Source organism: Polypterus senegalus, chromosome 10 (assembly GCF_016835505.1).
Source record: "Polypterus senegalus isolate Bchr_013 chromosome 10, ASM1683550v1, whole genome shotgun sequence".
Lineage (NCBI taxonomy): Eukaryota > Metazoa > Chordata > Cladistia > Polypteriformes > Polypteridae > Polypterus > Polypterus senegalus.
Genome location: NC_053163.1, coordinates 146,143,861 through 146,170,710, shown reverse-complemented (window position 1 = coordinate 146,170,710; position 26,850 = coordinate 146,143,861). Strand labels below are relative to the sequence as shown.

Sequence of the window (26,850 nt, the reverse complement as noted above, 5' to 3'; positions counted from 1 at the left end):
GAGCCATAACGAAGAGCTTGACTATGCACAAAGATAAACACAAAAGAGGACAAAAGGTAACTCTTTACACAGCGAAACACGTTGATGCTGAATGAGCGAGACAAGACTTCCTGGTTAACGCAGCAGAATCAAATTCAGCTCTCCGTCGATGAGCCAATCAGCACACAGGAACTTAACTGCATACTCTGATTGGGTAGCTTCTCAACCATCTGCCAATAGCGTCCCTTGTATGAAATCAACTGGGCAAACCAACTGAGGAAGCATGTACCAGAAGTAAAAAGACCCACTGTTCGCAGAAACCCATGAGCAGCGAAAAATCCACTTGTTATATTTATATATGCTCACATATAAAATCCCCGATAGAGTAAAGCCGCGAAAGTCGAAGCATGATATAACGAGGGATTACTGTATTGTGAGCTTAGTTATGTTCTACTACTATGCACTTCATTATGCACCTTTAATTATGCATTATACACCTAAGCTGTTAATTGAAGTGATTACGTTTAAGTAATAAACTTTGATAAACTGCTGTCAAGTTATTTACAGTCTCATATTCATGAGGTCGTGTATTTTTCATTATAGTGATAATGCTACCAGCCACTGTATTCATCACAAAACTTGTGATTGGTAAAAGTTTACTTATTACACATTTATGCATCATTTAAACTTTACAAACTGTAAGTTAGATGCTTAAAAGTAAGCAGCACAGTAAGTGCTATGGAAAGCAACTCTTTTGTCAGCTATGTTGGAAAATGTTTTTCTTCTGTGAAGGGTGATTATTTGGGGGAGTGAACCATTGTAACAAGCAGGGTCAATCAGGGAAGGGCCATAAAAACGCCAGCAGGACATTTTATCAAAAGTATATGGCTCTGGAGATATTTTTGCCCCTTAAAAAAAAAAAAAAGATGGGGATGTATGGTCAGAAGGTGAAAATGTTGACAAATGTATGTGTTTTTAATGAAAACGTAGCAGTGTGGAAGAGGCCCATTTGAGGTATCCTTTCAAAGTATCATCAAGTCCTTCCATGAGAACCCTAAATACAAAAAGGACTGTTTAATTTATGTTAGGTAGAATGCCCAGAGGGGGCTGGGCGGTCTCGTGGTCTGGAACCCCTGCAGATTTTATTTTTTCTCTGTCCTCCCTGACCATCAAACCTTAATTTATCTATGTAAATTAATGTCTTATTTTAATTCTTTGTCTTTTTTTCTCTTTTCTACGTCATGTAAAACACTTTGAACTGCATTATTTGTATGTAAATATGCTATATAAATAAACTGGTTTGTACATCTGCATTTAGTATAGTTTTAAAGGAAATTGATTTATAAAAGCTTAAAGCACATCAGTCATAAATGTCAGCCTACTAAACTGAATACGTATTTCTCCATCTTAAAGCATGGTGTCGTTTGTAGCAGGGTTTGAAAATTTCATTCCTCCATTCATTTCTTCAATAAGCGAGAGCAACTGTACCAATTCAGATGACTCCGTAACTCCACTACTACCCTTGAGTAACACTGAGTATTCTTTTACATGAGCTTGGTTTTATTCCTGTTAAACAGGGATGAGTGCAAGTTATTTTTGTGTGTGTGTTTTCTGGGTGGAATAGTGTCAAATGCCTTTTATATGATTAGCTTTTGTGTACAGTCTGTCAGGTGTCCAACTTGTCATGCAGGATCAGTATTTCACCCTGTGCCTCAGCACACAATCCTGTTGGGCTGTCTTCAGCTAAATACTTGGCTTTTATACAAGCCATTATTTATGTTGTATTGGAGGAATAGGTATCTATATGTGCGCAATATGTACATTTGAAGCCACCCAGTAAAAGGTGCTATCTTTCCCATCCAGTATTTGGTAGCAGAGATTTGAGAGTGGGACTGAGAATATATCTTTAAGCATAACTTAAAATGCAGTTCGGTGGCCTTGTTATAAATGTTTATTAAAAATGGCTGCCTCTTCTATTTAATCTTCTGTCTTCACTAATTTTTTTTTATAATCTGGATATTTTGTTACACAATTGTGCAATTTGTTTTGAGTATATTGCATGTATGCATTTGATTTTAAATATAGAAACACAATCTCATAATTGTGTATAAAAAAATATTCATTCTGGTTTAGAGAAATGGTATATAATAGTAATAATAGAAGATGATTTAGTTTTTCAGATTAATTTAAGAATATTTTTTTTCCTCCTGTTTCCACCCTGCTTCCATAAACCCAAAACCAGTTTGTTGCTTCAGTTCCTCTGTTGCTAGCTATAAACAGCTGGTTTCATTTAGGGGTGGGTTTTTGGCTCGTGTCTCGCTGCCATTTTACCACAGACATTCTCTCCAGTCCGTTTTTACCATATAAGGAAAGTGACTTTTGTGATCCTCGGGAGACTTGAAGGAAGAGGGAGGAGGAGTCCAGCAGACAGGATCTGTGACCCTGAACTGTTAAGAGACTACATTCCCTTCTGCCCACAGGATGCTGGCTACAAATACAGGCCTATATCCTGCTAGTTTATTTTATCATTCTGACATGTGTGTACATATGTTTGTGTGCACTGTACTTAATAATGGGTGCGTAAGGAAATGTTCATGCAGTCTGTCTCTCTATTTGTGCATATATAAAGTATAATCTGACAGAGTGGGAAAGCCTTTTTTAATTTAAAACTTCTTACAAAGAAAGCGATTTTTTTTGTTAATAGGCTGTGGAAAGTGGGATGTTTCAAGCAGAAAACACTGGATCCTACCTAAAGAAGCACATTTTCACATTCCAAAACCATGTCTTAAACACAAAAAAAACACGTGGTGAAGGCGAAATGACATTCAAACTTTTGCTCCCTCTTTGTTGAAATATGCTAGACCAGCTTTGTTTGGGTTAGTGTGGCTGAAGCTTTGCCCACTTACATTTTTTTGAAAAAAGGTCAGAAGTTTCCATTGATTGCAACCCATGCCTGTTGCTCTTGTTCGCCTAGATAAGCAATTCAGTTTTTCTGTACCATAGTGTTTACAAGTTAATGGCTGGGGGAGGCATACTGTCTGTCTTTGAGTAAGCATCATGCTAATGGCAGGTTTTGCTTCAGACTATTCCTTGGAAAGTGATGCCCAGCTACTGTGGGTTTTTTTTTTTTTCCTTTTCCCATTAGCCACGTTTGCTGTATTTTTGTGTGCTTAACTGAAAGCTGTGCAAACAGCTGTCAACATCTTTTTCCAGATTAAAACAGCACTGTCTTCAATATTTTATTAACTAGTATGTTTAGATTATGAGGGAATGGAATATTCATCTACAGTCCAAATATTTCTCTGTGCAGTTTTTTTAACCATTTGGTTAAACCATCTTAGCTCTCATGTTGGCATATAATATTTTAAACACTGCAGGATGTCGGTGACGTGCTCTGAGATGTTTGGTGGGGTGGGGTGAGGTGGGTAGTGTCAGAAGGAGGGAGCATTTGTTTGCTTTCCTGTATCTTCTAGGAAGTGGCTTGCCTGCTGGCAGATTTGATGAGCCACAACCTGAATATATGATTCACGCTAGTGTACTACTGGGTTGTTGGGTGCAGGCTGGAACCCTGCCCTAGCATAGTTTATTGTGCTTTTAGTTGCTCATGGGGTTTTGTGTAGTTTGGGCTACAATTCTGTACTCTAGACTTTGTCATTAATAAGCATCTCTTGCAAAAAATAAGAAACTTGCAGAATAAGCTTCTATGGTGTGAAATTTAAAGTTGTTAGCTTGTGACATTTGTAAATGGGTTCTTCCTAATGGGGTGCAGTTCTTTTTGTAAGCAGCTGTGAAGGAAATAGAATTATGCTTTTTTCCTCCCATTTTTTTAAAGATGTAAGTGAAATGCTAATTTGCTTATTCAGAGTCCCCAGTTGGCAATGTAATGTGTTGAACACGTAGTTTTAATATACAGTGCCATGAATCCCCGGACCTCCATTTCATATGTTGTGGTACATTTTTGATACTGAATATGTCAAGTTTTCAACAAAAAATATTTAACCAAAGTCACCTACGTGAACAAATACAAAATTTTTTAACTTATGAATTTATTGAATGTAGAAAGTTATCCAACTTTCACTGGTACTAAAAAGTAATTCCTACCCTTAGACATAACTGGTTACACCATATTCAACTTCAGTGCCTTCAAATAAATACCCCCTATAATTCAGTATCGGTCTTTCATCACTTAATGATTTTAAAAAGTGTTTTTCTTTCACCTGAGTGTCATTTATGCAGTATTTGATTTTGGTTAAAGGTTTGAAATATCGAGCAGGGGGCAAATACTTTTTCCACAGCACTGTGTTTGTATATATAGACTAATATCTTTGAAGTGTAAAATTAAGTTGGATAGCACTCTTAAGAAAATTAACTTAGCTCTTTCATTTGACGAATGGGTGACTGATGTGAGCAAAGCATCAAAACCATGAGATCATATTTTGGTTGTGCTTATTTCCACCACACTAGAGCCCACACCTCCCTTTTCATTGGGGAAAAATTCATCTAGTAAATACCTTTCAAATGTTGTACAAAACAGGCATTTATTTTACCCTGCTCCGTACTCTATTCTGTAAGATAAAATATTCCCAACCTGATGGTGAAATCTTCCAGTTCTGCCTAATTCCAAACCTTGTCTTTGTCTTGACTCTCACAGGCTGAGGGAGATGTTGCAGGTCTCAACCGTCGTATCCAGTTAGTGGAAGAGGAGCTTGACCGAGCCCAGGAGCGTCTTGCCACTGCCCTACAGAAACTGGAGGAGGCAGAGAAGGCAGCCGATGAGAGTGAGAGGTGGGTGCAAACCAACTAAAGGGATTCTACTTTAAAGAAGTGCAGTGTGTGTTTGTGTAAGTAAGTAATATGATGTAATGGGATTATTTACATCCTACACAAAGTTAATCCAAATTTGTGACAGCACGGTGTAATTGGTTTCTTGTTGTTCATTTCAGAGGCATGAAGGTGATTGAGAACCGAGCAATGAAAGATGAGGAGAAGATGGAAATCCAGGAAATGCAGCTCAAAGAAGCAAAGCACATCGCTGAAGAGGCTGACCGCAAATATGAGGAGGTGAGGGAAAGAAGCAGGGAGTAAACAGTATAGTGTGGTAGTATTTACTGCCATGTGTCATTTTTGTGCTCAAGAATTGTGGTGAGGAGTGTGGTCTTGGGCATGATCAATAGAAGGCACAAAAAATGCTGCTGAGTATTTGCAAGCATAAGTAGACATATTATAACATTTTAGGACTTCTAACAAAAGTTGTATGTCTGCTTATTATTAAGAATAAACACACTATTTTCTGTTTCTGTAGATTAAGATGTAGACTCTCTATTGACTGTGTAGTTTCCTTTTTCTTTTCAGTTTATGGCAGTGATGTGCCTTGATTCCTATGGGTCTGTTAGTTTGTATCATAAATCATTGTAATCCAATCCAAGGTCACTTGGAAGCTAGCTGGAGTTCATCTCGGGTCCTGCTTTGTAGAGCATTGTAACACACAAAGCAGCTCATTCACATAAAATGCATTGAAAAATTTTTCAGTTCACACAGCACGCACATTTTTGGACTTGGGGAGTAAAATGTAAAAATTGACTTTTGAGTGACTTTAGTATTGAGCAACCAGGAAGTGTAAGTGTTCAATTATTATTATTATTTTTTTTTTATATAAATCATTCTTGCACTGTGTTTTTGGACTGTGGTAATATGAAAACTGTTTCGGTTCTTTAAGGTTGCACGTAAGCTGGTTATCCTGGAGGGTGAGTTGGAGAGAGCAGAGGAGCGTGCAGAAGTTGCAGAGTTGTAAGTTTATTGCCAATATAAATATAGATCACTCCTACCTCTTCAACGTAATACTCATTTACTGTAGCTTTATTTTTCCTTTGCAGTTTAATATAATTAATTGGGTATGGATGAGAAAAAAAAACACTACATTTGTAATGTGTAAATACTGTTTTTATTATTTAGTGACATACTAGGCCACATCACGCTAATTGCATGTTTCCATAAATCTCCAAGTCAGCACAACCTCAGCATGGTATAAATGCAGTACATATTTCGGCACATTTTAATGCAAATTTAGAATTTATTTGCTTGAATTAGAATTTCAAAAAATAAGAAATTATTGTAAGTGAAAAGTTTTGTGGACTATTGAGTCAATAATTACTAACATCTTTTACAGAGATCACTTTTAAAATATTTCCAGTAGCTAATTGAGAATCTGTGTGTTCTTAGGATTTTTATCCACTTTTTTTCAGAACATTCTAGCGCAAAATGTTTTTGGTTGTCTTTCTTGCACTGCAAGTTTTGACTTTTCCCGTCAGATTTTTCAGTAATAATCTAGTTTAATCACTGCCTTGGTAAAAGTCTATTCTGTTTTTTAGCTTTGAATTCATTACTAACTCCAGACATACACTGAAGTTGAACAATACTTAATTTCACATGCCTGCTATTTTCTCTGTCAGTTACTGCTGTACAGCTCAAAAACAGTATATCGGATCAAACCAAATTTTTTCTGTCAACATACTATATGTACAATTATTATGACATGCTTAGATGTTCTACTCCCAAGACTGTGCATTAGAAGAAACAGTAAAATAAATAAATAATAAAAATCAAAATGTACAATGAGAGAATAAATAATATAAGAGCATTAGCATTATAGAGTATCATGTGCCTCTAAGCACTGTTCCTCATTTAAGATGTGATGGACTGTTGAAAGGAGCTCCTCAATCTTTCTGATTTGGTCTTCTGGCAGCAATAGAGTTTGCCTAACTGCATCAAAGAGAAGAGGCCAGTGTTTGGATGGCTGGTATCACTAGTAATAATATCCATCTCGGATAAGGTTTTAGGTCTGTTTGAACAGATGTCAGTTATGCAGACAAAATAAAGCAAATGTGACTAATGGCATTTCATTTGGTTCCATCCATCCACAGTGCTTTGCTCAAACAGTGCCCTTGATAATCCTTTTTGTTATACATGCTTCAAACTTGTTGATGTGTTTGTGAAATGATCTAAGCAATGCTGTGCTGTGGGCCACTAGTTGAGTATTAGTTATTCATTTCTGCAAATCCTTTGCAATGACATCTGCATTTTGCTTTGTATGTATGTAAAGTTTTATAAGCAGTTTCTCTATACTTCTGTTTCTTAAAGTGTTTTAAAAATCTTCCTAGAGCTTTTTCGTTAAATGTCCAGTATCCTTATGCCCTTAACTACTTAATGGACTCCATGGTTGTTGAGACTAGGCAAAACATCCGCAGAGCTTAGAAAGATAACAATACTTGTTCAACTGTAGTATCTTTCACCAGACTTGATTTAAGTCAGTCAAGTTTTGATACATAAAGTATATAGCAGAGCCCCACCTTAAGAATCTACCACTTCTATTTTGTTTACTTTCTTAAATTCAGCAAATAAGCAGTAATAGTGCATTAAATGTGTAGAAAGGTTTCATGTTGAAGTTTGTACCCTACACAGATTGTGTTTAGCATTAAGTTCTGGGAAAAATGCAATTTTGCCCACAGTCTTGCATTTATTTGTAAACAATGTAAATGGTATAATATGTAGATTTGCATGAGACATTTTTAAAGTATTGGTGTCTCACTAAAGCTGACCAAATTATTCACTGACAGATCAAAATATGTAGTCAGAAAATTTGCTTATTTCTTTATGAGCGGATATGCATATGAGATACATGATCAAGTCCAATGAGCAGTTGAAGCTTTGGATCACTGAGCTCCTGGACAGTCTGAGGTGCAACCTGGTGGCATTGGATGGACCAAAACATAATGTTCCAGAGGTGTTCTATTGGATTTAGGTCAGGAAAGTGTGGTGGCCAGTCAATGGTATCAATTCCTTCATCCTCCAGGAACTGCCTGCATACTCTCGCCACATGAGGCCAGGAATTGTCGTGCACCAGGAGCCACTGTACCAGCATAGGGTCTGACAATGGGTCCAAGGATTTCATCCTGATACCTAATGGCAGCCAAGGTGCCTTTGTCAAGCCTGTAGCTGTCTGTGTGACCCTCCATGGATATGCCTCCCCAGACAATCATTAACCCACCACCAAACTGCTCATGCTGAATGATGTTACAGGCAGCATATTGTTCTCCATGGCTTCTCCAGACCCTTTCACTTCTGTCACGTGCTCAGGGTGAACCTGCTCTCATCTGTAAAAAGCACAGGGCACCAGTGGTGCATCTGCCAATTCTGGTATTCTATGGCGAATGCCAATTGAGCTGCATGCTGCTGGGCAGTGAGCTCAGGGCCCATTAGAGGATATGGGGCCCTTGGGTCACCCTCATGAAGTCTTTCTGGTTGTTTGGTCAGAGACATTCACACCAGTGGCCTGCTGGAGGTCATTTTGTAGGGCTCTGGCAGTGCTCATCCTGTTCCTCCTTGCCCAAAGGAGCAGATGCTGGTCCTGCTGATGGGTTATTGACCTTCTATGGCCCTCTCCAGCTCTCCTAGAGTAACTGCTTGTCTCCTAGAATCTCCTCCATGCCCTTGAGACTGTGCAGGGAGACACAGCAAACCTTCTGGCAATGATACGTATTGATGTGCCATCCTGGAGAAGTTGGACTACCTGTGCAACCTCTGTAGGGTCCAGGTATCGCCTCATGCTACCAGTAGTGACACTGACTGTAGCCAAATGCAAAACTAGTGAAGAAACAGTCAGAAAAGATGAGGAGGGAAAAATGTCAGTGGCCTCCACCTGTTAAACCATTCCTGTTTTGGGGGTCATCTCATTGTTGCCCCTCTAGTGCATCTATTGTTAATTTCATTAACACCACAGCAGCTGAAACTGATTAACAACCCCCTCTACTACTTAACTGACCAGATTAATATCCCATAAGTTTCATTGACTTTATGCTATACTCTGATTAAAAAGTGTTCCTTTAATTCTTTTGAGCAGTATATGTTCAGTTTCAAATCTGAAGCAACACATTCAGTCATTGCCTGCCCTAATGAAAGACGACCTGCTTTACACTGCAGTTAGGTTCATTGCATTGCAATGCAAGTTGTTCAGCATGGCAAAAGACAGTTACTCAGTGATGTATAATATAGAGGGTTTTTTTTATTTAAAACTGAATTTTGTGAAAATACAGAACTCAATAGATGCTCATTAATTTTCAGTGTTTTCCTGGTTAAGGTAAAAGTGGCAGCATGGCAAACCAGGCCACCCTGTCCTTCGAAACGTCTTCCAAGCTTCTCCTGGTTAAATCCCAGATGCCCTAACAAGTCAAGTTTGGGAGCATGCACTAGTACAGTGCGTTGCTGCACCTACTAAATGGTGAAACAACTCTGGATCCTGGTTTGCAACCCCTAGGCAGACATGCGGTGCAGTCCCACCCACAGGAAATGACCCTCTATCTGCTGCAGCCAGGTGTTACGTGGGCGACCCCTTGGCCTGGTCCAGCCACTCGAGTCCCCAACAATGAGTATCTTGCGAGCCGGATCACTCTGGGAAACACGTCACATGGCCGTAGTGCCGTAACTGATGCTTCCTCAAAATGCAAGTAATGTGCCTCATTCGGGATTCCATGAGCAACCACTCATTCGACACAAAGTCAAACCAACAGTACCCAAGGATTTTCTGGAGAGACACAAGAGTCCAGTCTTCATCTCAGGTCACTGGATAGCGTCCATGTCTCGCAACCTTATAGCAAGACAGGAAGCACCAGGGCTCTAAAGACCTGGACCTTCGTCCTTTTGCATAGATAGCGGGAGCGCCACACACCTCTTTCCAGTGACCTCATGACCCCCAACCATGCTCTCCTAATCAGTCTACTGACTTCATAGGAAGAGTCACCAGAGACTTGAATGTTTTATCCAGGACACTCACAAGTCCAGACACCTCGCTTAGTCTCTTGAGCTCCCCAAACAGAGCCTCCATTGACTCCGCAAAGTGAATCCTTCTTCACCAACAGATGCCCCACAGCCGCTGGACCCCACGACCTTGCCCAATACCCAGTCCATACAAGCATTGAACAGAGTAGGAGCAGAACACACCCCTGACAAACCCCAGAATCAACTGGGAAAAACAGGTCCTGCCTCCACTCTGCACAGCACTCGCAGTACCAGTGTACAGGCCAGCCATGATATCCAGCAACCTCGAGGGGATCCCACGAACCCTCAGGATGTCCGACAGGGCAGCTCGATCAGCTGAGTCGAATTCTTTGCGAAAAGCGACAAAGGCTGTAAAGAAATTGCTGATATTCACGTTTTGCGCTCCATGAGAACCCTCAGTGCCAGGATGCGATCGATGGTAGACTTCTTGGGCATCGAACCAGACTGTTCCGGTCGCTGGTAAGTGAGCAAGTGATCACGGATCTTATTGAGGACGACCCTAGCAAGGACCTTACCCAGCACCAAAAGCAGTTTTACGCCCCCCTGTAGTTGCTGCAATCCAGGCAATCACCCTTTCTGGATAGGGATGACAAGTCCTGTTTTCCAGACAGTTGGGATAATGCCAGTCTCCCAAATGGAAGCAAAGATTGCTTGCAATGCCAGGAGGACAGCCTTACCACCAGCCTGGAGAAGTTCACCCCGGATACCACAGATCCCTGCAGCCTTTCCCACCCTCTGCTGATTCACCACCTGTGCAATCTCAGTGAGATTGGGTGGTTCACAGCTAATTGGAGGATTCATCTCAAGAGCCGTGGACCCAGAGATATCCAACATTCTAGTCTGAGGATCAGCTTTGAACAACTGCTCAAAGTAGCCAGCCCAGCAGGTCACAACTGCAGTGTCATCTGTAAGTACCGTTCCATCAGCTGCCCTGACTGCAACTCTCCGAGGAACAAATTTAGATGTGCGTAATGCTTTGATTCCTCTGTAAGCAGGACGTGGGTCGCTAGACCACAGATGGTGTCACTTGCTCACAGATTCCTCTAGCAAACGCCACTTTATCTGCCTTCGGAGCCCTCGTAGCCGTCCTCCGTTCCTGGTACAGACCAGAGTTGCCATAGAGCCATGTACTGCAACTCCTCTCGATGATATCCAGGGTGCTCTGCTAGATGAAACGCCTCCTTCTGGGGACATTGGTAACACCAGTGTGGTGTTAGATGCCCCAGGCCTTTGGAAATTGGGGGATCTATCCAGTGTATATTGGGTCTGTACCTAGCTAATTTTCTAGTGGACTATTCCCCGAAGGTATCTGAACTACATGTCTAAAACTCTTCAGAAGGCTCCTTTCAATCCATAGTAACAGCAGCAGCTGTAATCTGAGGTCCTTACTCCTCTCCCATTGTTGAGCTCCTCACTGTGTCAGTTTGGTAAAGTTAGCCACCCTACCCAGAACACTTGTCACCACAAACTTTCAGTCACTACTTAGAGCTGTTATCCGAGTCTGAGTTGTCTAGCCAGATGATGGGTTTCAATTTACCAAACATTTGGCTGTCCTGTTGCCACCATAGTATGGTACAACCCCACCAAAATTGTTGCATTAAACTGTGGATCAGTGTCACATTTGCCTATACCCTTGCATGTAAACAAGATCCTGCGTTATTTGAGCTGTGTCAGGTAAAGGAGTACGCCTTACATTGGCTATAGTGAAAAAGCGACTTTTTTCACAAACTGAAAAAAAATCTGTGAATCTGCAATACAACTTGATATACTGCCCAAGGGAAATCTTTTACACAGGAAGAGACAAAATACTGAATCCAAGTGGAACACAACTGCCCTAGAACCCCATACTGTTACACGTTCCACATTATACAGTGAAGAAACCAGTCAAAAGTTTATCAAACCATATCTCCTTCATTCCACAAAACACATGTTTATAGAAATGACATGAATAGCTCTCAATATTTTAATATTATAGCTTAAGTATTTTGAGTATATGACCATTTTGGTCATTGATCAATATGTGCATTTGTTTTAGTGTTGTATATGAGAGAAAAAAGGTACTTCTCTAAACTGTTGTGACTGTTTTATGATATGCACATATTAACTCTTGTTCAGAGGACTAGCATCACTTTTCCTTCCTGCAGACTTTCCGCCCATCTCTGCAGGGCACAATGTTATCACTTAGGTCAGCTTCCTTTGAAGAAAAAGACTGACACAAGTTTATTAAAAAGCTAGCAAGCTTTAGTGGAATATACCCCAAGGCATTCAACAGTTGGCTAGACAGCAGAACACCATGAAGCAGATTGGTTTAAGGAACGAAGTTGGAGGAATATTGTAGACACTGGGAACTATGGAATGGTAGGGTGTATGTAGGCTGCTTATAAAATCATATTAATCTGTGCAGGTTTTTTTTTTTTGTTTTTTTTTGTTTTGACGCATCACAAAAAACCTCCTAACAGTTTTCCCCAATTATTAGTGTTGTAAGGTTCTTTTGATTTTTTTTTTTAATTTTTTTTTTAACATATATAAAATTTTTCTTTTTCCTGTAGGAAATGCAGTGACCTGGAGGAAGAACTGAAGAATGTTACCAACAACCTGAAATCCCTGGAAGCCCAATCTGAGAAAGTAAGAGCACACCGGAATGGTGGAAGATATCTTAGAAGTTTCTATTGATGTAATTAGTAGTTCAGTTAGTATTGAGCCACCACCAGTTTTAACAGTGCATTTGCTTCTTCACTTTCCTCACAGTATTCTGAAAAAGAAGACAAGTATGAAGAGGAGATAAAAGTCCTCAGTGACAAGCTAAAAGAGGTGCGTCAGCTATGTCATATAACTTTCTGAGAATCCTGCATAATACCTATTTAAGAGAGCATTAATCTTGTTAAATTACCTTGCAGGCTGAGACCCGCGCTGAGTTTGCAGAAAGGACAGTAGCCAAACTGGAAAAGACTATTGATGACCTGGAAGGTATGAGACACTTTTTTTTTTTTTTTTGCTGAGCTTGTGCTACTTGGTCATCTCTAGAGTGTTTATCATATATCCAACAATTGATAAATTGTCGCAATTTATATATGGTCTTTATATTGCCTAATTGAAAACCTATACTTATCAGTATATCTTGTGAAGATTTATTTGCAGTAGTTTTGTTTGTAAAGCCTCTTCCAAGCGTGGCTCTCAAGTATTTTAAGGCAATTTTAAAGTTGTGAAGATGTTGGTGACCATGCACAAGAATTGTGGTTATTCCTATCCCTTGTGCATTATTTATATTGACTGAAATAATTCAGTTTGGTAATTACAAACCGTGTCAGACTTTACAGTGTAGTTTTGAATGGGGTTCTGAACAGACTCTTTCATACCTCTTTAACCTCTCTGTTTCTCTCCTGTTTCTTCCTCTTGCTTAATTTCTGCCTTCCTCACTGATGTGTTCTTCTGTCACTTCGCTGTTCCTGCTTCCTGTTGAACATTTCCCTTCAAATTTCAAGATGAACTATATGCTCAGAAGCTGAAGTACAAAGCAATCAGCGAGGAGCTGGATCACGCCCTCAATGACATGACCTCCTTGTAAAGGCTCTTCATCTATCTGTCTCTGCCTCTCTCTCATACCCTGTGAAGCTCTTCTCTAAGTTCCCAATTCTGTCAGGGCTCTGGCTGTTAACCATTGTGCCTTTTTCCTCTCTGGCTCACTTTTCTGTCTCTGTTTTAAAAGGAAAAAAAAAGAAAAAAAACTGAATTATATTTTAAGGAAAAATAAAGTACTAATTTGTTCCATTGTAGCTTTCCTTACTGTGTCTTATTATAAATTCAACTAAATTTTGTATGGTCAAACCTTTTTCTCTTGCATTCAAGTGACCTGTTATTTTAAGTAACAGTTGGTGTGGGTGTGTGAGACAGTGCACCTTACAGCACACGTGTCATGAACAGGGCAAAATACCTCTAATACAGGCTTCCTCCAAGGTTTGTAAATGGTGGATAGATGGCTGTGTTATTTAAAGAGCAAATAATGGCCCTCCAATATTCAGATCTTTGATTGTGTGGGTAGGAGAGTGGATGCTTAGTTACATATGCATGAGGCTTCATCAAACCAGTAGTGTTTGTTAAAGTTGTTTTTGTTTTGAACACCACAATGGTAAAGTAGTTGGCTTTATGGTTTGTGCCAGTATTTTTGAACAATATAACAATGAACAATAGATAATGTATATCTATTGCATTTATTTGAAGGTATTTTATTTACTTGTCTAACTGTATAAATATGCATTAATTATACCATAAAGTACATTTGATGCTTAAGGTACTTGTTCATTAATGCATAATAAATAATTTAGTAAATTGGGTTATTACGGAAGATTTAGAGATATGAGTGTTGGAGTTTCATGTTCATCTCCAGTCTGTGATGATCAAAATGTTACATTTATACAATCTAACCATGCTTATACCTCCAAAGATAATGCTATTAGCTCAATTGACCATGCAGTTATCCCATTGTGAGTGCAAGTGTGTCCCTTTGGGTATATCCTAGATTGCATTGGTAGTTCGTCCTGGGTGGGTGTGTACCTTGTATATATTTTTAGAAATGGGTTGGGGCTCCCTGTCTGGGTGAGTTGAATAAATTAATAAATTGGTAGGAGTGTGTGTTATAAAAGATGATACAAAGCTAAATCAAAAGTAAAAACTATTATTATTATTACAAAATAGAGACTTCCAAAATATTTACAATGCTTCAGCATAGCTTGTTTGTTTCTTCAACTGCTTCTCATATTATGGTGACAAAATATTTTGTATTAACTAGATGTGTACTGCCTTAAAGTCATGTCTACTAAATTATACAAGTGAAACCATGCATTCAGTTTGTTGACCTTTCCTCTCTAATACACCTTTAGTCCTGTGTGCTCTTATTATTATTATTCTGAGAATTTTAAATGGTTTGGGCCCCATTTCTCCTTTAATAGCACAAACAAGAATAAGTTTTCTTTGAAGTGCATTGCAGCCTGAATGTAACATATCAGAATGGCACATCGATCCAGTAAGCATCATAACTTTGGGGGAGGGTGTTTGAGCTTTTATGTCAAGTGTGCATTTACATGCAGATACAGTGAATACATACACAATGTCAAACAAAATCAGTTTTAATACTGATGTGGAAAGGCATGCACAGCTCAGACAGCAGTTGCAAAACTGGTTTACGTTGTCAACTGTTTGTTTTGTGCTTTAATTTGCATTGAAATTAAGAGATGAATATAATTACAGGTACAGTATTGTCACAACATCCTTATCACTGTTTATTTTTCTAACTCTGTGCTTATTTATGTGTTTTCTAAGATTCTTAATCTTTATTTTGAAAAATGAGAAATGCACGTGAAAATTTGGAATCATTAAAGGTTCTCCCTTCTCTTAAAAAAAATAAAGGTGCAAATAGAAAACAGTGGAGTAAGTCTTTAGTGGAAAGGGTCCTCTGTAGTTGAAATAATTTACATGGCATTTTGACAAGAGCGTCTTTACACTTCTGGAATAAGTGTCTTAAGTGGGAATATTTGTTCCACTTGCTCCTCTATATTCCATGCGTTGCTGAAGTATACATACTGTATGTAGCGGGTGGATACCATCAACAGTGAGGGAGTATAAATTTTAATGTTTAAGTAAGGTAATCTGTATGTCAAAAACATAGTTTATTGCTGTCATATTTCCTTGAGTTTGCAACCATATAGAAAAGAAAGTCATCATGCATCACACTGAAGTTCACAGTATTTGAAAATAAGGCCACTATCGAAATGTACGAAATAATGTCCGTAAAGATGAGTAATATTAAGAATGTTTAACTGAAAATTTCACTGTGGTATTTTGCAGCCTTACATATAATATACGGCAAGTGATGTTTTCCATTTTAGAAATAAGAAACTCCTACAACTGCTACCTCAAGCATATAAATATTGCACCTCAGTGTGACTTGTATCCCACAGCAGTTTATTATAAGATGTTAAATAACTGAATATCCAGAAACGTTTGTGCTGTTTCAAGCACAAAAGTATAAGAAAGAACACTTCAAAAACTAAAGGTTACGTTCAAATGTGACAATGCCCCAGGATAAATCTTGCATCTAGCTGATGCTCTAAATAAGAAAGTGTGTGTCTGTATATTTACATTTTTCTCATGTTTTAAGATATTGATGACCCCAAGTGATAGTATACAGAGAAACCTTTTTGCAGTACCCAACCTGAACTTTCAAACCAACTCACAGATTCATGCACTCTTTGCTCTGTTCAGTATTAAGTGGTCACAGCTGAGCTAGACAAAGCTCAGAAGCTTTTTTTTCTTCAAACTTTCAATTCCTGTCTACAACTGCAGCTTTGCAGAGGATAGAAATTGAAGCAAATGTCTATTTTGGTGACTAATAGTTAATTGCAGACTAAAACTTGAGAGCTAATCACAAATGGTTCTACCATCAAAAAGGAAAGGGCGGACATTGGTCATGGTTGAGGAGAAGAAAGTGAGTGACAGACTGCCCTGTGGCTGGGATTGCTGACTCACTAACCACTCCTTGGCTCTCCAGCACTATTTCAGTTGTACTCCTGTTTTTGGTTTACATTTGTGAAGAGACTAATCTGCAAGTAAACATGTTTCTCAAGGTTGTATCCACATGTATGTAAAATCAACAATACGATAGGCGCAGCCATAAAATTTGAAGCATGCAGCCAGCTGCAGGTTAGGTTCATGTGTGTCTGGAGGGTGTGGCCTGGATGAGCTGATGGAAAATCTGGCCGGTGGAAACTTGAAAGTTTTATAAATAGAGGGTTTTGACTGAATTTTGTCAATGTATTTTGTTCAGGGATTATCGGTTATGTGTTTTATGTTGCTTTTTGCAGTTTGCACATTACTAACACTACACACACCTATAGTTAATTTAAAATTCTTTGCTACCTGTGTGTACATTAACATTTATATTGCCAGTCTTCATACACATCAGAACAGGTAATCTACCTGAATTTCAACATATTTGGGCCTGATCAGTATCTGAATGGGATACAAACTAGAAAAAGCTTGGAATGCCGCTGAAGGTTTGTGTTTGGAAAGGCCAGCAGGGGGATGCTTACCCTTTGGTCTATTCGTGGATTTTATTGCCTCAGTGCAGTGATGGAGAGAATCTGCTATAAAAACCAAACAAAAAAATGTTGCTGTCCTTTGGATGAGACATAAAACTGAGGTCCTGACTCTCTGTGGTTATGAAAGATCTTTGGCTATTTTTTGAAAAGAGTAAGGTTCTTTCTGATGTCCTGGCTAAATTGCCTACCATGGATGATCATTCTGTCCCTTATTGACCAATTCCTTTTTATCCCTTCACTACTTAACTGCAAATGGGTGGTGAACATATGTGGGTATTAATGGCTGCTGTCCTATCATCCAGGGAAAATGCCACACAATTCTGGTGGTTGAAGTGCCAACCCCACTACTTGTCTAAAGTACTTTGAGAACAGTAGAAAAGTGCTATGTAAATGAAATTATTATTACATACATTTTATAATAAACTGATGAAACCCACAAAAAAAAAAATTTCCCTGAGTTCTCATATCCATACAGTTCTGATATCTTTTAGAGAGTTCTGACCTTCACAAGATTCTCAGCCTATTAATAATACACATGACAGTGCTCAACATGGTGCTTCTTGGTAACTTATATATATATATATATATATATATATATATATATATATATATATATATATATATAAAAAAATAATCATAATCCAAACTCTGTTCGGTTGGCACAACAAATCTTTTGCGTTGCACAAATGTTCAGAGTGCTGCCCAGATCTTTCAACATTAAAACAAAAAATGTACATGAGTGTAATGAAAAATCTGCAATCTTTTAGCCAATCGGAGGGCTTCACATGCCTGTTTAGTGACCACTGTATAGTATATCACTGCAAGAGCTTTTGAAATTATACTGTGGCCAAACTTAAATAACAATATAAAGATGGCCAGTGACTTTTTTTTCCAAATTACAATTCAAGGCAGTTACAGCATCAGCAGAATTTTTGGTACAGTAGTCCAGTAGAGTAAGCATTGTCAACCATTACCACACAACACGATCCTGTTTCACCAACATGTGAAATGTATGTTTAACTCTTTGAGGGCTGAATATGTTTTCAAAAAAAGTTTCTGAAAAGCAATGGTTTCACACAGAAATCAACATAAAACGTCTGTTGCTACATGCTATGGCTGCCAGTTTTCCAAGAATGTGCAGCAGGTTTGCTGCCAGGCTGTCTTCATGTGGCTGGGGCAGCAGCAGCAGAGATCACGGTCGCAGTGCATTGCAATGTGGTTTCTACCTGGTGAACATTGTCAGTACCACGATTATCTGGGGACCAATCGGCTGAGGCTGGAACCTCACATTCGTTTTCGATTACTTGTATCAAAATCGAAGTCCGACAAGTCATGGTCCAGTTCAGAGATAATACGTAAAATGTCGTCTGTGGAGTATTTTGCTTTACGCATTCGCTTTGGGGTCTCACCAGATGTCACGTGAGCGCAAGAAATCTTGTTCAAACCAATGAATCTAACGTTCCTTCAGATAACAAGAGTCCAACTAAAACAGAACAGTAGGTTTTGTCACAGTTTACAGTCGATTACCATAGTTGGCTCCTCCTTTTGACAAAAGTCGACATCAACCCTGAAAGAGTTAAGTTATGTACAGGAGGAAAATACTGCGAATAATAGCACAATCTGTGATAAATGTTGTAAAGGGATACATTTGTGAATGATGACAATTCAAGGAAAGGTTTCTTAGCTCAACCGGCATGGTGTTTGATTCCTAGAACTTGAAAGCTGTAAGCTTGTAAAATAGATTCTGGCACCAAAAAAAAAACTGCCAGCCCAGATATTAAAGAGGGCAGTTTAAATACAATCTATCAAGGTGTCTGGAATTCATTTTGTTTGGCCAAAAAACTGGTAGGGTTTTATGAAACATAAAGGAGCCTTTGAACTCACCAGGGCAGTTTTATTTAGTGTAACATGCTTTAAAGTAGTACAAAAAAAAAAAAAAAATCAAGCTTTTGAGAGAGATGCATTTTGGGAAGAACTGTAATTGAAGAGAGATTGGGAGATTTAAAATCTATTAATATACACCACATAGCTTATGATGAATGTTTTGAGTGGCACCAGAAGCAGAACATTCATAAAACCTTTTTATACATTCATAGTACATCTTTCATGATACCTGATAATTTATACAAAGTCATGTGAAATTAAAAATACAATCTGTTTGCGGTCTTCGAAATTGCTGTCAATTTTAATTGGTATGAAGTCTATCATTTTTATTTTGCAGTTGAAAAGCAGCATGTGAGTAACCAATAAGAATGCATTTTGTAAAAATGTTGCTCTTTCTTGTTTCATGACAGAAAAATTATCAAGTGCCAAAGAGGAGAACTTGGGGATGCATCAAGTCCTGGACCAGACACTACAAGAACTCAATAGCTTATAAACCAAAACCAAACAAATGGTCAACATTCCATGGATATTTCCATTTATTCCACACCAGGGAGCCTCTCGTTCCTGTAACCACAACAGGCGGTGGAGTGAAGGAACCTGCAATTTTGCTCTTTATTTTATTTTTTTTTTTTGCCTGCCACTGCAACATTTTAAGAAAGTCACGCTCTGTTTCTGCCACCCTCCTGTGCTGTCACCATTTGCTTTTACCCCTTATTTGCCCCATTGTATTCCCTTCATTTTGTGAAATTTAAACATAATTTTGATGTATGAAAGAGTCATTTGAGCAGTGGGTGGGTAAAGTCTGGCATTTTCTTGTACAGGTGTAAATACAGATGCAACTGTACATTATAGTTGAAGATCAGTATTTGTAACAGGTTTATTTTTTTTTTAATATATAAAGGGTTTGTTGGAGGAAAGCCTGTTGTAATTGACTTTGCTTTACATTTAAATGAAGTTTATATCTTCCATGGTTCCAAAATGAGTTTGAAATGAAACCCAGAAGTGGTGATTAATTTGATTACATTTTATGTTTCCAGTTGCTAGTTGGCTCATTCAGAATTTTTTCATTTCAACTGTGCAGGCCTTCACGGAGAGTTGTCATCAAATAATGGGGGGGACGACTATCCTTGTGGTTCTTTAACCTGTTTGTTGGTGTGTAGTTGTGGCAGGCCCTCATTTTCATCAGCTCAAAATTGGGGAAACTAGCTTCAAAACCAAAGTCTACATTGATATTGTTCATCTGTGTCATTTTGTGAGTTTGTCAGACGGTCTTATGCCTGTATCCCTTAAAATTTATATTTTTAAAAATGACTTCACCTTTCTTAGCTTTCTATCTAATAAATTTTTACAAAAAAGTTGTTTGTTTATTCTTGTTTTTAGCTTCTGCTTCCAATCCAGTCTTTGGTTTGTTATTCAAGATAATTGATTATTGGTTAGTGCCTGTTCCTGAATCTGGTCTCTGCTTTTCATTTTTATCTTTAATCTGCAGTCCATTCCTGTTTCCAACTCTGGCCGTAACATTTAAATTTTTTTTTTTTTAAAAGTAGCTTTATCCAAAGCAGCTTACAGTTTATATGTGTAAGAACAAAGTGTGAGTGTATATAGAAACAAACCCAACAAGCTTTTTATTGGTCAACATTGTTTACATTTACTTGATTCATTAGATGGCTTGGACCATCTGTGTTCTGCCATTTAAAATCATTTACTCCTGTAATTTAACTGTGTACTTAGATTCACTTGACATGTTGGAACTGAGAATATTCTGTCCACGACAATCTACTTCTAGTACTTTATATTTCAGTTGTTTCACCTTTGCTTGTATATTTATACCTTTTGCTGTACAATAAAAACAAGGAGCAGAGATTTGAATTTGACTAGTAGTTATGGAGGAGGACACAGTCCAGGTGAAGATCATGATCTTGGGCAATTGTGGACAATACTTGACGGTGTAAGATGCCTTAGTGGATTGCCCACTGGCAGAACAGATTTGTACAACCCTGCCAATGTAGATGGGCTGTCACAAGTAATGGTCCATACGAAAAGCCCAAGATATAGATAATAAAATTTCCACAAAAGCACAGGTAATTATAAAGATAATGTCTCCATGCTACCTGTTTTTGTGGTTGGGACAGTTAAATGGCTCCTTTTAAAGGTTGCAAGAGTCCAGAATTACAGGACTGCTCTTGGTGTAGTGTCAGGAGAACAAGCACAAGGATCTCCATACACCAAAGTCCTGACTCAGGAGTTATTCTCAGTGGTGTTTTTGAAAGTTAAGTGTGGCGGTCAGCTGGATTAATGTCTGACTGCAGGTGGGAGAAAAGTACAGAAGGTGTGGTAGGTGTAACTGTTGGCTTATTATGTGTACTTGGAACCCCACCCAATAGACAAGGACAAGGGGCCATGCTAGTTAGGCTATGTGGTGCAGCCAGAGGTTTTATACCTTATGTTTCTTCTTGTGAATAAAACACTGTTGTGTGTGTATAATATATTTATTTATATATATATCTCTATATATAATGTGTGTGTGTGAGTTGTGTGATGTTCAGATATCTATGTTTAGTAAATTTGGCCTGTCTGGTGTCACTTTAAACTAAGGGATAACTCAAGATTGCCCTCTATTGGCGATTCAGTATAGCAGGCACAAAATGATTACTTTGGAAACCTTTGATTGCTTATAATTGATCTGATCCAGTATTTTTCCCTCTGAACACCCTAATACGGGGTTGTCCAAACGTGCAGCAAAGGGGAATGTGAATATGGCTAACATTCTTGAACAGGGGTGGGCAATGTCAGTCCTGGAGGGCTGAAGTGGTTACAGGTTTTTGTTCCAACCCATTTGCTTAATTAGGAACCAATCCTTGCCAATCTCAAACTTTGTTTAATTTTATGGCTTGTTAGTCTGCAGTTTTGTGTTCTTATATAGTGGATTTTTTCCATTCCGAGGAAATCATCCAAATGATTTGAAGCCTAGAACTGATCATTTTCAGATTGTCACATTTTTCTCGTGTTTTATTAAGCCAAATAGTGTCTAATGAATCCACAGAGGTGTAAATGGAAATAAGTTAGATGGAGAACTGCTGGCACCTTTATAATTTGCATCTTATTGCTAATAAGGAGCCATTAAAACAGGGATTGCAGATGTTTGAGTGAAATAAGCAATTAAGGCTGGGGAACCTTAACAAGTGAGACCACTAAAATGAAGCCTCAAAATGTCACTTGGGCACTAAGTGCTTCATCAGCAATAATTGACTTGTCATTAAGAAACTGGCTCGGAACAAAACCCTGCAGCCACTGCGGCCCTCCAGGACTGACATTGCCCACCCCTGTTCTGTTACCCCAGCTGCTGATACCCTTTGACTCCCCTTTGGAGACAAACTGACAAGAAATCCAACAATGGTTTGATATATTTTAACATTAATGTGTTTCTTTAATGTTTTTATTTGACATGGAAAAGCTGTACCAAAAATTAAATGCAATCCAATGTGTTAACTACATTGAAATGCAAAGCAAATTTGTGGTACACTTAATTTTGGCACTGAGAGTCTGCCATTAAATTTACTAGGTTTGTGTGGGATGATGTGAGATGTGCAACAACATCTTGTGATGTCCCAACTGCAATGGGATTTGAACTGGCAATCCTCTAGATGCCAGCATAGATCCTTCACTACAGAGCCATCACTCTGCCCATTCTACATTCCAAGGGGGAAAGCGTTCATTTCCAAATAGAGTGGGTCCAGGAAAATTACAAATTTGACAAATGAGAGGAGACAATTCAGTCCATCAAGCCTGTTTGTTTAGCTAATGGCTAAGCTGTCCCAAAATCTCATTGAGGAGATTCTTAAAGGTTGTCAAGGTTTCTGCTTCAACTCCATGTCTCAGTAGTTTGTTCCTGAGTCACAAGGCTCTGCTAAAGAAGTGCTGTTCGGCTTCAGTTTTATAGCAAATGCACTTCCCCTTGATTTTCACTGATGTCCTAGAGTATGTGAATCACCCTTAGAATGTTGTTGGATCAACCGTATCAATGCCTTTGAGGATTTTAAATATCTGGATTTGGTCCCCACACAGTCTCCTCCACTCGAGACTAAACAAGTTTCATTCCCCGAGTCTGTCACATTAGGACACGTCCTTAAGCTCTGAGAGATGCACTTGTTTGTTCTCCTCTGCACAGCTTCAAGTGCTGCTATGTGTTTCTTGTTCTGTGGTGACCAGAGCTGCACACATTACTCCAGATGTGATTTCACTAGTGCATTTATATAGTTTGAGCGTAACATCCCTTGACTTAAATTCAATAGATTTTATGATGTAACCTAACATTTTATTTGCCTTTTTAATTGCTTCTCTGCATTGCCTTGTTGGTGAAAATGTATCAACATAGACCCCTAAATCCTTTTGTAATTGATTTTTCCTTTTGCCCAAGTGTAACTCTTTGCACTTTTCTACATTAGACTGTATTTTCTAGGTGTTTGCCCAATTCTGAAGCTTGTCCAGTTCTTTTAGAATTCTTCTTACTGTCTCTTCAGTGTCTGCCATTCGTCCAAATTTAGTGTCATCTGCAAATTTCACAAGTTTATTAACTCGGCCAAACTCAATGCCTTAATATAAATTGAAGAAAGCAATGGTCCAAAATCAGACCACTGAGGGACCCCACTGATGACCTCATTTCATGCTCCTCTTACCTGTACTTTTTATCTCCTGCAGGTTAACCAACTAGAGATCCAGTTTTGCAGGTGACCTCTGATGCCTACAGCTTTTAATTTCAGAATGAATCTTTGGTGTGGGATTGACAGAGTCAGAGGCTTTCTGAAAGTCAAAGTAAATTTTGTTATATGTTTCATTTTTGTTAACTATTGATTTAAAAAAAAAATCTAGAAAATGGGTTTGGCAGGACCTTCCTCTCATAAACCCATGCTGGCTGCTGTTTAGAATATTATTTTTGTTTAGGTCATTTTCTAATTTGGTTCTTATTGTACAGTAAGTTTCCAAAATTTTGCATGATGTATACTAATACGTCTTATTTCTGTAATTAGCAGGATTCATTTTGAAGATTGGAGTCCCCAGATGTTTCTTCTTTTTAAAATCGCCACTCCAATATGCCTAATAAGGGTTTATAGATGACATTTTTGATTTATTTCATTACAATTGGCAAGATCCCATCCGGTCCAGGGCTTCGATTTTTTGTCAGCATTCTGAGAATTTGTTTTTACTTCTGCATAAGGTATTCTGCTTGTGTCTCCCTTTATAAGTTCTTGGGTGAAATATTTGTTCAGTTCAATTTTTTTTTTTTTTTTTTAACTGGGGTAGTACTGAAAAAAATGTTTGCTGTTCACTTGCCGTTTTGGCCATTTTTATTTTGGTTTCTCTTTTGACATTTTAAATGCTTTTTACTTTCTCGTACACGAAATCTAGAGAAAGCATTGTAACTGTCCATAAATTCGACCTCGACATTTTGATGAATCTCAATGTTTTAGACCTCCCTGAATCTGATTTACTTTCTCATAGGGAAAGTATTGTAATTGTCCCAAAATTTGATTTCAAGATTTTGATGAATCTCAGCGTTTTAGACCTCCCCAAGTCTGAAAATATCATTTTTGGAATTGTCTTTTTGTCTGCCTGTGTGTGTAAACACGATAACCTGAGTACACTTTCACTTAAGTCAACCAGATTTTGCATGCAAGTATTGGGTACAAAATGTAGATTTCTATCAACTTTTGGGCTATTTCCGGAAATGGTACTTTACCTTTTATTCTAATTTATTCAACTTTACTTTTTATAATAATTTTTCAATATATTACTCATTTGATTTGTTGCTAATGGTTCTTTAATGTACATCATATAAAAATACAATCATTGTCTTGCAGTTTACTCCTCAAATATCCGTCCCCATATCTGAGTATACGTGGGGAGAGCACTCCTGATTTTTTCATCTCTCACTGTAGTTTCTGGTATTCCTCTATGTCAGAATTATCTTTTTTATTTTTATTAAACAGTAATCTTTTCAGTTTTACTTTTTTAACTACTACTCCTATTTATCCATTTTGGCTGACTCCTTAGTCTTCTTGTTTAATTGCTTTTCATAATAAACTTATTTTGAGCCTGATTAAGAAGATCTCTGAAGTGACAACCTTCAGGCCCTTTCACTTTCTTCACAATTTTATGATGTTATAAGTTTCATTTTAAATGGTTAATCTGCTTTGTTTGCCCATAATGACAAAGTTAAAACATGTTTGCAGATTTCCTAAGTAACAAAAACTGAAATGTCTAATTCCTAGAAGTATTCAGACCCTTTGCTGTGACATTCCAGAGTTGTGTGGATTTCTTCCATTTTTTTACCTACTTTTTTCTTTTTCTTTTTCTTCTTAGAGAGTCAAGCCTGGGAGGCCCGTTAAAGCGCATTGAATCATTCCTTATGTGATGTTTGGGCTATACAGGAAATCAATTGTTGTTGTTGTTGTTGCTCAAGTCCATCCTGTTTGCTTTATGTCTCATTTAAATGTTTCTAGAGTGTGATTGGAGCCCACATTTGGTAAATCTCATTGATTGGACATCATTTAGAAAGGTTCATGTGTACATGTTGTGGGAGATGGCCTGCGTCCTCACCCTTACCCAGCTGGGACTTTCTTGGGGTGGAAGGACCAGGAGAGAGAGCGTGCACAGGGCATTATCTCCCCCAGACTGCTAGCTTGCATCCCCGCCTGGGTTGCAGTAGTGCCTCAGATTCCCACAGGGAATCATGGGACATGGAGTTCTTCAATGCAGCCCTGTTGGATTCCATTGGTGCCACCAGGGGGTGCTGCAGGGATTGGAGAGCCCTACATCATGGGGCTGCAATGTCACCTGGAAGTGCTTTCAGACCACATGTACAGAAGACTAGAAATACTCCTGCGTGGGAGATTAAAGGAGATGCCTGACTCACAGGGATGAGCCAGAGTCGGGAGAAAGGTTGACAATGCTTGGGAGGAAGAGTGGAGGAGGCAGTTACAGAGAGGAAGCCGATGACAAAGAGTTGTGCTTGTGCTTTATTATACTTTTGCTGTGGTGGTGGGAAATGTGTGATAAAGAAGAGTTTGCCATAAACAACGACTCTTTGCCTTTTATGCCTGTGTCCATGCCTGTTTGTGTTGGTGGTTTGGGGAGCTGGAGCGCCCCCTGGTGTCCACACTGTGTATCGAAGGTTCACAATTCACATCGCAGGTATGGACAAACACCAACCCATGAAGTCCAAGGAATTCTCTGTAGACCACTGCCATCAGATTGTGGTGAGGCATCGATCAGGTGAATGGGACAGAGTTATCTGGGGAGCTGGTGGTCCCTTTGTCATTTGTGTCTTATTATTAATTGGTGGTTGGTTACAAAATTAAGAAAACAAAAATTGAATGCAGCTGCTTAAAAACAGAAACGTAACAAAGGAGCTCATGAAAATGAATACCAACAAAAGGCTGTTGCCTTTGCAGCAATAAATGGCTTCTAATTAAGAAATGGTCTAAAGCAAAATGTGTGTTCAAGAGACTAAATGGAAGAGGAGTAAGGCCAGGTGGATCGGAGGGGGGCTCAAATTGTTCTATCATGGTGTGGATGGGAGGAGAAATGGGGTAGGAGTTATTCTGAAGGAATGTGGAGGTGAAAAGAGTGTCAGACAGAGCGACCGAGCTGGGAAAGACAAGCAGCAGGTTAGGGTGATAAAGGATAAAGATGGAAACGTACTCACAAGTGAGGAGAGTGTGTTGAGCAGATGGAAAGTACTTTGAGAGGCTGATGAATGAAGAGAACAAGAGAGTGAAGAGGTTGTGATGTGATCAGGAAGTGCAAAGGGTTAGCAAGGAGGAAGTAAAGACAGCTATGAAGAGGATGAAGAATGGAAAAGCCTTTGATCCAGATGACATACTTGTGGAAGCATTAAGGTGTTTAGGAGAGATCGCAGTGGAGTTTTTAAGCAGATTGTTTCACTTGGAAAGTGAGAGGATACCTGAGGAGTGGAGAAGAAGTGTACTGGTGCCGATTTTTAAGAATAAGGGGATGTGCAGAGTTGTAGTAAATACAGGGGGATAAAATTGATGAGCCACAG

At 38.7% G+C, this 26,850-nt stretch overlaps 1 protein-coding gene and 1 long non-coding RNA gene across 5 annotated transcripts in view; both read left to right on the top strand.

Annotated features, from left to right (window-relative positions):
* Positions 1-19,705, top strand: part of tpm4a (tropomyosin 4a) — a 62,169-nt gene extending 42,464 nt beyond the window's left edge. For 2 of the 4 annotated variants that reach the window (XM_039767000.1, XM_039767002.1), the window contains 7 exons: positions 4,631-4,764; positions 4,923-5,040; positions 5,696-5,766; positions 12,360-12,435; positions 12,559-12,621; positions 12,708-12,777; positions 19,199-19,705. In XM_039767000.1, coding sequence (XP_039622934.1) covers positions 4,631-4,764; positions 4,923-5,040; positions 5,696-5,766; positions 12,360-12,435; positions 12,559-12,621; positions 12,708-12,777; positions 19,199-19,281 — 615 coding nt within the window. In that variant the 3' untranslated portion in view covers positions 19,282-19,705. Of the gene's footprint in view, positions 1-4,630; positions 4,765-4,922; positions 5,041-5,695; positions 5,767-12,359; positions 12,436-12,558; positions 12,622-12,707; positions 12,778-13,292; positions 13,536-19,198 lie in introns of those variants that run through there. The other 2 variants (XM_039766999.1, XM_039767001.1) reach the window with 1 other exon arrangement.
* Positions 19,706-22,616: 2,911 nt separating this feature from the next.
* On the top strand, positions 22,617-26,314 carry LOC120537798. Its single transcript, XR_005635391.1, has 3 exons — positions 22,617-23,600; positions 23,816-24,003; positions 25,149-26,314. It is a non-coding gene; the product is annotated as an uncharacterized LOC120537798 (long non-coding RNA).
* The last annotated feature ends 536 nt before the right edge of the window (positions 26,315-26,850 follow it).